The 12084-nt window shown below is 38.2% G+C and overlaps 1 protein-coding gene across 12 annotated transcripts in view; it reads right to left on the bottom strand.

The window, feature by feature from the left end:
• The window catches only part of kcnab2 (potassium voltage-gated channel subfamily A regulatory beta subunit 2), a 128074-nt gene that overhangs the window by 60930 nt on the left and 55060 nt on the right, over positions 1-12084 (bottom strand). For 8 of the 12 annotated variants that reach the window (XM_033048171.1, XM_033048168.1, XM_033048174.1 and 5 more), the window contains one exon: positions 10385-10426. The exons of 3 other annotated variants lie outside the window; for them this stretch is intronic. In XM_033048171.1, the coding sequence (XP_032904062.1) occupies positions 10385-10426 (42 nt within the window). Of the gene's footprint in view, positions 1-3266; positions 3410-10384; positions 10427-12084 lie in introns of those variants that run through there. One more of the 12 variants, XM_033048167.1, reaches the window with a different exon arrangement.

Raw genomic sequence — 12084 nt, forward strand, 5'->3', positions numbered from 1 at the left:
TTGCTCCAGTTTACAAAAAAACAGAAATGCAAATCCATTTTAAAATGCAGTGCATTTCATAGTGAATCGCAGTTCAAATGAGCCATTGCACCATTGGAAGTACAGAGTTAGGTTATGTGAAGCAAAACATAGATTCAGATAACCAAAAATAATAAAAACAATTTGAAACAATCTGAAAAAAAGTGACTTCCTTAAAAAGGAAAAAAAGCAATTTAAAGCATGACTAATATAGAAAAACTATTTGTAAATCTAATTTATGGGCTTCTAATATTGACTGGCAGTGGTTCCATGGAAATTGAAGAAAGGCATTTCCTTCACAAAACAACCAGTGATGTCTCTTGGAATCATGTACAAATAGAGCTGGCTAACCCAAACTCATACGAGTAAGAATGCCACCAAAAAAGGAAAAATACAGAAGTCTGCAAAATTGAAGACAGACAGTGAAAATAATACGTGGATGAAAATTAAAATCTAATGCAATAGCACTGAGCCCAAACTTTTCAGTCAGAAAAATCGAAGCGTTGAAGTGACCAAACTACTTTTTCAAGTATAAAAAAATATTTAATATCATGATTTCATCCATCAAAAACTGGTGCAAATACAGTGCCCTCCATGTTTGGGACAAAGACCCATCATTTATTTATTTGCCTCTGTACTCCACAATTTGAGATTTGTAATAGAAAAAAATCACACGTGGTTAAAGTGCACATTGTCAGATTTTATTAAAGGCCATTTTTATACATTTGGTTTCACAATGTAGAAATTACAGCTGTGTTTGTATATAGTCCCCCCCCCCCACCCCCACCATTTCATGGCACCATAATGTTTGGGACTCATGGCTTCACAGGCGTTTCTAATTGCTCAGGTGTGTTTAATTGCCTCCTTAATGCAGGTATAAGAGAGCTCTCAGCATCAAGTCTTTCCTGCAGTCTTTCTATCACCTTTGAAAACCTTATTGCTGTTTATCAACATGAGGCCCAAAGTTGTGCCAATGAAAGTCAAAGAAGCCATCAAGAGACTGAGAAACAAGAACTGTTAGAGACATCAGCCAAACCTTAGGCTTACCCAAATCAACTGTTTGGAACATCATTAAGAAGAAAGAGAGCACTGGTGAGCTTGCTAATCGCAAAGGGACTGGCAGACCAAGCAAGACCTTCACAGCTGATGACAGAAGAATTCTCTCTATAATAAAAATACATCCCCAAACACCTGTCCGACAGAAGTCAGGTGTGGATTTGTCAGTGACCACTGTCCGTAGAAGACTTCATGAACAGAAATACAGAGGCTACACTGCAAGATGCAAACCACTGGTTAGCCACAAAAATAGGATGGCCAGGTTACAGTTTGCCAAGAAGTAATTGAAAGAACAACCACAGTTCTGGAAAAAGGTCTTGTGGACAGATGAGACGAAGATTAACTTATATCAGAGTGATGGCAAAAGCAAAGTATGGAGGAGAGAAGGAATTGCCCAAGATCCAAAGTATACCACCTTATCTATGAAACACAGTGGTGAGGGTGTTATGGCCTGGGCATGTCTGGCTGCTGAAGGTACTGGCTCACTTATCTTCATTGAAGATACAACTGCTGATGATAGTAGCATAATGAATTCTGAAGTGGAAAGACACATTCTATCTGCTCAAGTTCAAACAAATGCCTCAAAACCTATTGGCCGGTGGTTCATTCTACAGCAAGTTAATGATCCCAAACATACTGCTAAAGCAACAAAGGAGTTTTTCAAAGCTACAAAATGGTAAATTCTTGAGTGGCCAAGTCAATTACCCAATCTGAACCCAATTGAGCATGCCTTTTATATGCTGAAGAGAAAACTGAAGGGGACTAGCCCCCAAAACATAAGCTAAAGATGGCTGCAATACAGGCTGCAGGGCATCATCAGAGAAGACACCCAGCAACTGGTGATGTCCGTGAATCGCATACTTCAAGCAGTCATTGCATGCAAAGGATATGCAACAAAATACTAAACATGACTACTTTCATTTACATGATATTGCTGTGTCCCAAACATTATGATGCCCTGAAATGGGGGGACTATGTATAAACACTGCTGTAATTTCTACATGGTCAAACCAAAATGTATAAAAATGGCTTTTATTAAAATCTGACAATGTGCACTTTAACCACATGTGATTTTTTTCTATTACAAATCTCAAATTGTGGAGTACAAAGGCAAATAAATAAATGATGGGTCTTTGTCCCAAACATTATGGAGGGCACTGTAGGACTGCTATTGACTAGGTCTTTTAATTATTTTTTTGTATGTTCCTGCCTCATCTCTCGTATAACCTCTTCACCAGATCTATTTATAAGCTAATAATTATACATTCAAAACGATATTGGACAGATTTAAATGAAGCAAGCCTCGATCTCTTTCCAAACCAAAAACTAATTTGTGGTCGAATTCAAAGCTGCACTCAACCATCTTAAACAGACTGATCCCAAATAGTCAGAAGATGCGCTAACATAAAAATAGCAGAGCTTCAAGATAACTACCAGTATCCCAGTCCCATAAAGAGATTTAATGTTGAATTCTGAAAAAGACCATCCACTATACAGATTTCAGGATACCTGAACAACAAACAGTGTGAAGTATCATATTTATGTCAACTGGTACTGTGTTGAAAATAATTGGTCACCATTTATAGCCAAATGCATTGGGATTTGGGTCAAGCTTGCACATAAATTAAAAAAAATAAAAAAATTATTTGATCTTATTTGCTCATTATTGCTATCTAAATCTTGCTGTTGCAGGACAAAAGATAAGTAGCAAAGCGTGGCAAACTGTTCCGCAACATGAATACAAGCCTACTGAGAACTAGTCTTGTTATCTTAAACTACTTAATACTGTGGCTATCCTTAAAGAGATTCAACATCAATGGCCAGATCTAATCGTCAACATTGTACTAAAAGGAGAGGAGTTTGAACGGAAGTTTCTATCTAGTAATTTTATTACACCACTAGATAGAATGTAAGGAGTTAAAGCAGTTAAAATAAAATGCATATAATTAACATATACAAATACACAAAATACATTTTCCAATAGCTGCTTTTATTTCTAACTATTCAAACATTTACAGAAAATTGGTGATACTAATTTCAAAATGTATACACTTCATAAATGCTTTATAACACCAGTTAAAGGTTCGTGGCATAAAAGTAAGTCAGTATCTATTCAAGAAGATACACTTACTGCATCATTCACAGTGTATATTAAATACACTATTTTACCAAAGAAAAGAAGAAAAACTCACCCAATATCTAGAGCAGCTGCTTGGTTTAAAAACTGGAAATGCACGTTTATTAAGTCTGCAAGACGTTACTACAATACTTTAATATTTGGGGCGTGTTCTACATCAGTCAAAAGCAATTAGCAAGTACCAAATTCTTCTCCTCCCTCGGATTAAGTGGTTTCTTGATGTAGCCCATTTGCTCTTATCAGCATACTTGCATCTTGGCAAATAGTGGCTAAATTATTTACAGCATTCTCTTCCGCTAAAAGCTTACAGTAGCAGATGAAGTATTGCTTACTTCTTAAAGGGATGCTGCCTCTCTTATCTTTAATGAAGTGCTTAGAAACCGGTGGGGGGTTTTCTGTTATTTCAGAGTTCATACTGTATGTTTGTAACTGGGTGATGACGATAGGCTAAAAACTGTGTTAAACCCCAAGATAAATGTACCGTTGGTGCAATCTCCTAGAAATATGATTTCAGTGAAGGTTTTTTTTAGATTATCTGCTGAATTAGAAAAAAAATTGTACCTTGCTGATGAGAGTGCTACAATTATTTTCTTTAATACAATACCAGAGACAATGATTGCTGACTTGAGCTCAACATTTAAATCATTTTTAAACTTATCAATTCTGCAACTTTTTTAAATCAGCCCCAAACTGAGACACTGCTAAAACCTTTACTCCTGAGAATTCTCCACAGAATAATTTCTGAAATGCATTTTAAAAGTTATGCCTTCAAAATTAAAATACACAATAGAAAGTGAACTTTGAATTAAAATAGATAAGAAATGAAATGGAAGATAATAAGCCGTACCCTCTCGGTTGAACTTTAACCTGAGCCAGGACGAACCTTTCATTTGATTGCTTATTGCCTTCTAAAATGGCTGAGCAAGCCACTACATCACTGTCTATATCTCTTGCTTCCCTTATCCCTAACCAGTCTGAAGAAGGGTCTCATCCCAAAACATCATCCATTCCTTCTCTCCAGAGATGCTGCCTGTCCCGCTGACTTACTCCAGTTTTTTGTGTCTATCTTGAGGCAAGTTGAATTAGGCAATAAATGCTGACTTTGCCAGCAATTCTCACATCCCATGAAAGAATGAGAGGTAGTAAAATGCGTAAGGAGATCACCTACTAGCATGATTTACACTGGTTAGTATCTATAGCACCTTTGTCACTAGCAGTACCAAAACGTGGTAACGATGCTTTAGTTTAGTTTAGTTTAGAGATACAGCGCAGAAACAGGCCCTTCGGTCCACCGAGTCCATGCCTACCAGCGATTCCCTCACACTTAACACTATCTTACACACACACACTAGGGACAATATACAATATTTACAAAGTCAATTAGCCGACAAGCCTGTATGTCTTTGGAGTGTGGGAGGAATCAGGAGGAAACCCACACGGGTCACGGGTAGAACGCACAATTTCCATACAGACAAGCACGCATAATCGGGATCAAACCCAGATCTCTGGCGCTGTAAGGCAGCAACGTTACTGCTGCGCCACTGTGCCTCCAATGCTGTCGGCAAACATACAGGTATAAGTACAATAGAAACACAAACCCTCCACGCCTATTTCTGTGCCCAACAATCAGGTTGCAATGTTTCTGGGAGTTCAAAGAGAATGCAAAAGCTGAAATCTGAAGAAAACAAACTGCAGGAGAAACTCTGTGTCGAACATCACCTGTAGAGGCAAAATAATGGTGGTTGTCTCTGGTCGAAGTCCTGCATTGGTCACCCAGCAATTTGTTTTTAGTAATATTCTTGCTGGCTCCATCCCTTTTGCAACGTGTATACCTTGGTTGGTTGGTTGGTTGGTTGGTAAAACGTGACAGTGGAGCAGACATCTCAAGCAGGTGAAAACTTAATTTCTGGCACATGGACATCCTGCATGTCCTTCGCTGACATTCTAATGAACAGGATTTTTGTTTTAAATGATAGCCATCATATATTCTTTGGACACGGTCTACCACGGAGCACTGAGATTTGTTACTAATTTTAAAACCCTCACGCACCACTGCACTTTGTATGCTCAAGTTGGATGGTTTGCCCTGTCCACCCGCAGACTCCATCATTGGCATATCCTTATTTATAAGACTATCCTCGGTGTTCTTCCTTCATACCTGCAGAAGTATGTAATTCGAAAAAGCACAGGAACTTATCAGCTCCGCTCTGAGGACTTGTTCTTACTAACTGTACCTAAAGTCCGTACTGAACTGGGGAAAAGGGCATTTAGTTATGCTGCTCCCTTCGCATGGAACCAGCTGCAGAATGAACTGAAACTTAAGGAGCTGGTTTCTATAAACAGATTTAAATCCCTTCTTAATGATGTTGAAGCGGGCTCTTCTGTCTGTACATGCTTTGTTTGATGATGTTCTGACTGTGACTCTATTTATATGTTCTCTGTTGTTTTTTTTAAATTATTGTCTGTAACTGTGGAACTGTGCTGCTGCCTGTCTTGGCCAGGACTCTCTTGTAAAAGAGATTTTTAATCTCAATGAGACTTCTCCTGGTTAAATAAAGGTTAAATAAAATAAAATAAAATAAATTGCGAAGATAAACAGCTGTGCAATTTAAAGTAACAAGATAAATTGTTTGAGTATCTTGACCACTTAGCTTATTTTTTTTCCAGCTTGCACTAGAAAGCTTTGGCATGATGTTCTATTTATTTGTGTTCTTGCCCTATTGGTACCACTAATGTCCAAAACCGTAATCCCTTAGGTGGCATTTGGAAGTGGAATAGCAATATTAGGCAGGCCAGTTTGGCCAAATAGTGTCTACCATGACATGCAGAAATAAGCCTATCATATCTTGATAGAGAAGAGCAGCAGACAATTTATGATCATGTTGGATGATTTGCTATTATCACCCATCACCAGGTGTCTTGCTTTCAACAATACTGCAGGAAAAGATATGGCATGATCACATTTGTTATGCCCAAGAATTCCTACCCAGCAATGATCTCATAGAATTGCCTTCAATTTCCAAGTTACCAGAAACAAAATACGAGTAATGCTTTTGATTTTAAGATCAATCACTCCGCATTGTTTAATTTCCCTCGATAACATGTATAACTTATTTCCACTCTTGTTTTTTAGGTTCTGTGGTGGGTAATGAGCCCAATGTGGGAACTGAAGATTCTTCCACATGATGATGGTTGCAAGGGAATGGATAGTCTGAGTGGTGGTCTGTTCCCACTGCCATGTACACAGGACATCCATCTGCTCCCAATCCATAGGCTTAAGATGCTCAACATCATCCAAAATGTTTCTTCTTCACCCCATGCAATCATAGGCCAGATTCCCTAATAGATCAAGTAATAGTGAACCACTTCCTTGAACTATTGCAGACTTTGGATTGAATGTACTTTATCAGTACTTAAGCTACTCCACTCCAGGGAGAGCAGATCCAGCTCTCTTCAAAACAGAACTGCTCCATTCCATGCAACATTCCAGTAAATCTCCTGTGCAATCTCTCCAGCATTATTGCATCTTGCATGATGACTAGAATTGCACACAGCACTGCACATAAGATCTGACCAAGGGTTTTATAAAGTTGGAGCATAAGCTCCTTACTTCAGTATGCTGTGCTCTGACTAAATGAAGGCCAGTATCTCATATGACTTCCTCACTACACTATCTACCAATGTTGTCATATTCTGGAGAATATAAAGTTTCTTTAAAGTTGCTGAATCTATACTCATCCAGAGTGTAGCTCATCGTGGCACATGTATTCTATACATGTGCCATGATGAGGGATGAGGGAGGGAGGGGGGAGGGAGACGGGAGAGAGGAATGAGGGAGGGAGGGGGTGAAAGACATGAGAGGGGAGAGAGATGAGGGAGGGGGAGAGAGGGATGAAGGTGGAGAGGGAGGGAGGAAAAAGAGGGAGTGGGGTAGAGGGGTGGTGGATAAGGTGGGATAGAGGGGGGGAGCAGAGGGAGAGGGGGACAGGGACGGGTGGATTTGATGGGAGGGGAATAGGCGTGAGTGGTGGAATATTGCGTTGGGGGACCAGGCCTCCCGTGTGACAGGGACCGAACGGGTCCCACTTAGTCTAGTTTAGAATAAAAGTTGAATTAATTGAGACAGACAAGATTCTGAGGGGGACTGATAGGGTAGATGCTGAAAGGCAGTTCTCTCAGGCCAGAGAATTTCAAGTCAAGTTTATTGTCATATACACAAGTATGGTAAGGTACCAGTGAGGTACTTGCAGCAGCATCACAGGTATATAGACTCAAACGCACAAAAACAAATTGTGCGTAAATGATATATCTATAACAATGTTTAAAGAAAGAAGACTGTGCAAGAAAAAATACAAGACATTAGTGCAAAACAATTAGATAAAAAATCAAATCCTAGGTAGTGCAAGAGGTGGACCGTAGTGTTCTGTTTAGACCCAGGAAAGGCAAGTCATTTAGGAATGAAAAGAACTAATACTTTAGCTCAAATTCGTCTAGTGTTTTGAGAATTTTCTAACCAATCTGTCAAGGTGTTACAATTCAAACCCACACACCCTAATATTTTTACCCACAATTATGAAGTGGAATTGCCCTCCAGTTTCCAGATCATCAGAATTGAAATGAAAATCAATGGCGGGGTATCCACGAGACCGGTTTCAATAACATTTGGGGAACTAAAGGAAATTAAGTTCAGATGGAAAAGTTGGAGGCAAATATCGTAAATGGCTGATCAGGTTGAGGGGCTGCATGATCAATGTCTCCTTCTTTTGCTCATGTTCTTCTAGCCTTAAAGATTTTTTGCCATCTGTACAATGATTGCCATTTGCCTTCATCATTACAACATTGTAAATATTCAGTTATAACAACATTCATATTTCTAGCACTTATTATGACTTTAATACATTCCAAAACCTTTGCCACCTGAGTGGTAATTTTTTATGTCTAAGCACTGTTGCAATATATAATATGCAGTGTACATTTGCACACATGAAGCTCCCACAAGCAGCAATGATCAGATTTTTTGTGACAGTGTATGTTTCATCAAGTGAAAGTGATTTAGTTTATTAACAGGTGCAAAACAAAACCTCTCAGTAGAACACTCATTGAAGAGTCTTGGGATGCAATGATCCAATAACAGAAACACGCATATTTGCATATTTTTGCATATTTTTAAATATATTTTTTTCATTTTTATTTTATTTTATTTTATATTTTTTGTGCACTCTTTTTTTAATTTAAAGACTGTCGTTTACAATTGATAAGATCTGAAGAGAATACCAATACCATACTATTCTTGTTAAGTCCTAGAGTATACAGTCATACAGGGCAGAAAGAGGCCCTTCGCCCTTCCCACATGTCCATGCTAACAAGTAACTATCCATATTAATCCCATTGATCAGCTAACTTCCAAAAGTCAACCAGGTAATTAAACAATATTCCAGCAATCGTGACATTTTCATATATTTGGAAAAATCTTGCATTTCCAATGAACATAGCAGTTATCTAAAACTCATGAAAGAATTGGATATTGATTCTGCCATAATCGAACTGAAGTGAAATTTCTGATCAAATTTAAGAGGTTTCTGAGAAATACTATTTCTATGATTTCACAAATCATTAATAGCGTTCAGCAACTTCTCGTAAATCAGAAGAGACAAGATGGATCTGCTTCTCACGGAAAATATTACTGACAACTCCATGAGAGCAATGTTCAACCAGTTATACGAGTTAATGCTATCTCACACAAAATATAAAAACAAGTCTTTCAAGATTAAATGAAATATCACTCAAGTTAAAGCAATGCTAATCAAAATAAACCATAACACATCTATAAAAATCATGCAACAGGCATGTACCAGGTATAGTTAGGTAAAGGATTTTCCAATTCTTTGAGTATAGGAGCAGGGAGGTTCTACTGCAGTTGTACAGGGTCTTGGTGAGACCTCACCTGGAGTATTGCGTACAGTTTTGGTCTCCTAATCTGAGGAAAGACATTCTTGCCATAGAGGGAGTACAGAGAAGGTTCACCAGACTGATTCCTGGGATGTCAGGACTTTCATATGAAGAAAGACTGGATAGACTCGGTTTGTACTCGCTAGAATTTAGAAGATTGAGGGGGGATCTTATAGAAACTTACAAAATTCTTAAGGGGTTGGACAGGCTAGATGCAGGAAGATTGTTCCCGATGTTGGGGAAGTCCAGAACAAGGGGTCACAGTTTAAGGATAAGGGGGAAATCTTTTAGGACCGAGATGAGGAAAATATTTTTCACACAGAGAGTGGTGAATCTCTGGAATTCTCCGCCACAGAAGGTAGTTGAGGCCAGTTCATTGGCTATATTTAAGAGGGAGTTAGATGTGGCCCTTGTGGCTAAAGGAATCAGGGGGTATGGAGAGAAGGCAGGTACAGGATACTGAGTTGGATGATCAGCCATGATCATATTGAATGGCGGTGCAGGCTCGAAGGGCCGAATGGCCTACTCCTGCACCTATTTTCTATGTTTCTATGTTTCTCAATTTGTTGAAAATCCCCTTGCAACTCCTAACCCTTTTTCTTACATTTTCTTGCCATTGACTGAAAAAATACTTGTGCAGCAGTTTACTGTCATTTCAGTCTTATCGATATATAGAGGATATTGCCAATGTTGCCCGAGATTGTCACCAACCGAGTGACAACAGGTTAAGAACTGAGAATACAACACTTGCACATGCACTTGCAGCAAGATTACTGAACAACAACTGGAAGTGGGAATTGTGCTTGATTTCTTCCTTCCTCAATAAGGAGTGTACTGCAAATGCTGCCTCGGCTGACATCACTGTGCAACACAGGAACCAAATGTCTGTCCCATGGGGAACAGAACTCCTCATTTTCACGTTTTTACGAGCCATAAAGCACATTTCTTAACACTTGGGGATGCGAGGATTTATATGTGAGACTTAAAACCAAATTAGTTAGAAATATGTTAGATTGTTCATGTTTAGCATAACATTATGTGGAGGTTGCACAACATGATGGGAGATAAATACTAACGGGTACAAAAATTATATGTCACAATGGCAAAAGCGCACATTAATCAGACTACAGAGAACCAGCACAGCAATATGGCACATGCAAGCTACAACTAGGTACAAAAGAAACAAGCTGTTTGATTGAATAGCATGCTGTCTGTCGGAGGTACCTGTAAAACTGCAACTGCCGTTTTGGACTCCCATATCGGGCACTTCAGGCAGCATGACAAGAGAAAAGTGCATATCATAAGTCAATGAACAGAGATATTCACAAGCATCAACTAAGTCTTATTGTACCTAAACCCACAAAAATAAAGTTAATTTTACTACATTAATAGAGAACACATTATTGGCAGTATTTCATGAGGGAATTTTTTTTAGATTAGCTAAAGTATTTTATTCCTTATACAATACAGGTATGTATTTTCTCAGAGGAGACAGTTTCCCTCAGCACGAATAAAGCCACATTGAAGCATTCTGACTCCAATAAGAAAGAAATCAATTTCTTAATAATTTGACTATTTGGTCTTTAGCATTTAAGTTTCAATATAAAACACATCTTTATCATCCACAAATACTATAATTCAGTAGGGTGAGATGGGTGAGAAAAGTCCTGCTCATTTTATCTGTTGACTCTCCATTAAATTCTCATATCAAGTCAATTACAACACAAGTAATTTTTTACTCTCGGCACATATTTTACAGACGGATCAAAGAAATGGTTACTTGGTACCAGGAGATGGGTAATGAGCATTATCATAACACTGATCCCATAACTGAAGATGGTCAAGTTATATTAACCTCAAATAAAATATAGAGAATTACATGAAGCAATGGTATGAAATTTTATTGTGTATCCCACTGCTACAAAATAAACACTATGTAGAATAAATCACTGACTTTGACTCAAAAAACTGACTAACTAATTATTTTGTTTTAAACCACTGTGGTGGTTTTCATATATAAATAATGCTAATCCATAACAATCCCTGAGAGAAAAAAACCCCAATTCACATGCTATCAATTCACCTTAATATCAAAGAATTAAAAATAGTTTAGTAAACCTACTTCTTAATTCATTTTGTAATAAACAACATCAGAAATAAAGGGAAAATAAAATGTATTCTCTAGGCAAGCACAAAAGGCACTTTAACAAAAATAATCACAGGCAAGGCCGCTTTTTATTCCCTAACTCTTAATGACAGCGGCCCACTTTTGGGACCACTGCCAGAGCTCCAGGATTTTGATCCGACAAAGATGAAATGGAGTAAATATTCAGGTTTGGATGGGATGTGACTGGAGGAGAATAAGGAAGTACTGGTATTCTCAGACCCAATTCTGTTTTCTTGATGGTAACGGTAGTGGATTTGGTGAGTTGCTGTAGTGCACAATGGAGTCACAGTGCTTCTCTTTTGCAGGGTGCAAATTGTTTAAGATGGTCAGTGGACTCAAAATCAAAAAGATGCCTTGTCCTGGTGTGTTGAGTTTCTTGAGTATTGTTTTTTTTTATTTAAATTTTTAATTTTTATTTATTAGGCGGTGTACAAAAGTATAAACTGCGGCATATAGCATAGTGCAGTTATTGTACAGCTTAAATTTTAATTTTTAGCTAAAGATGAGAAGAATATCTTGAGTATTGTTGAGCAGCAATCATCCAGTAATCTATTATGTTCCAGATAGTTGAAAAACTCTGGCAAGTCACGAGGTAAGTCATTTACCCCATCTGCCCTTACAGCCATAGTATTTGCATTGTTATTTTAGTTATGTTTCCAAATAATGTGACTATGTTCAATGACTACCCAGTACTATCACCACCACTACCAATCCCCTCCCCTCCCCCTGGGACTGGTGGGAGTGGTTTACACAATAG

This window comes from Amblyraja radiata, chromosome 31, assembly GCF_010909765.2.
Source record: "Amblyraja radiata isolate CabotCenter1 chromosome 31, sAmbRad1.1.pri, whole genome shotgun sequence".
NCBI classification, from domain to species: domain Eukaryota; kingdom Metazoa; phylum Chordata; class Chondrichthyes; order Rajiformes; family Rajidae; genus Amblyraja; species Amblyraja radiata.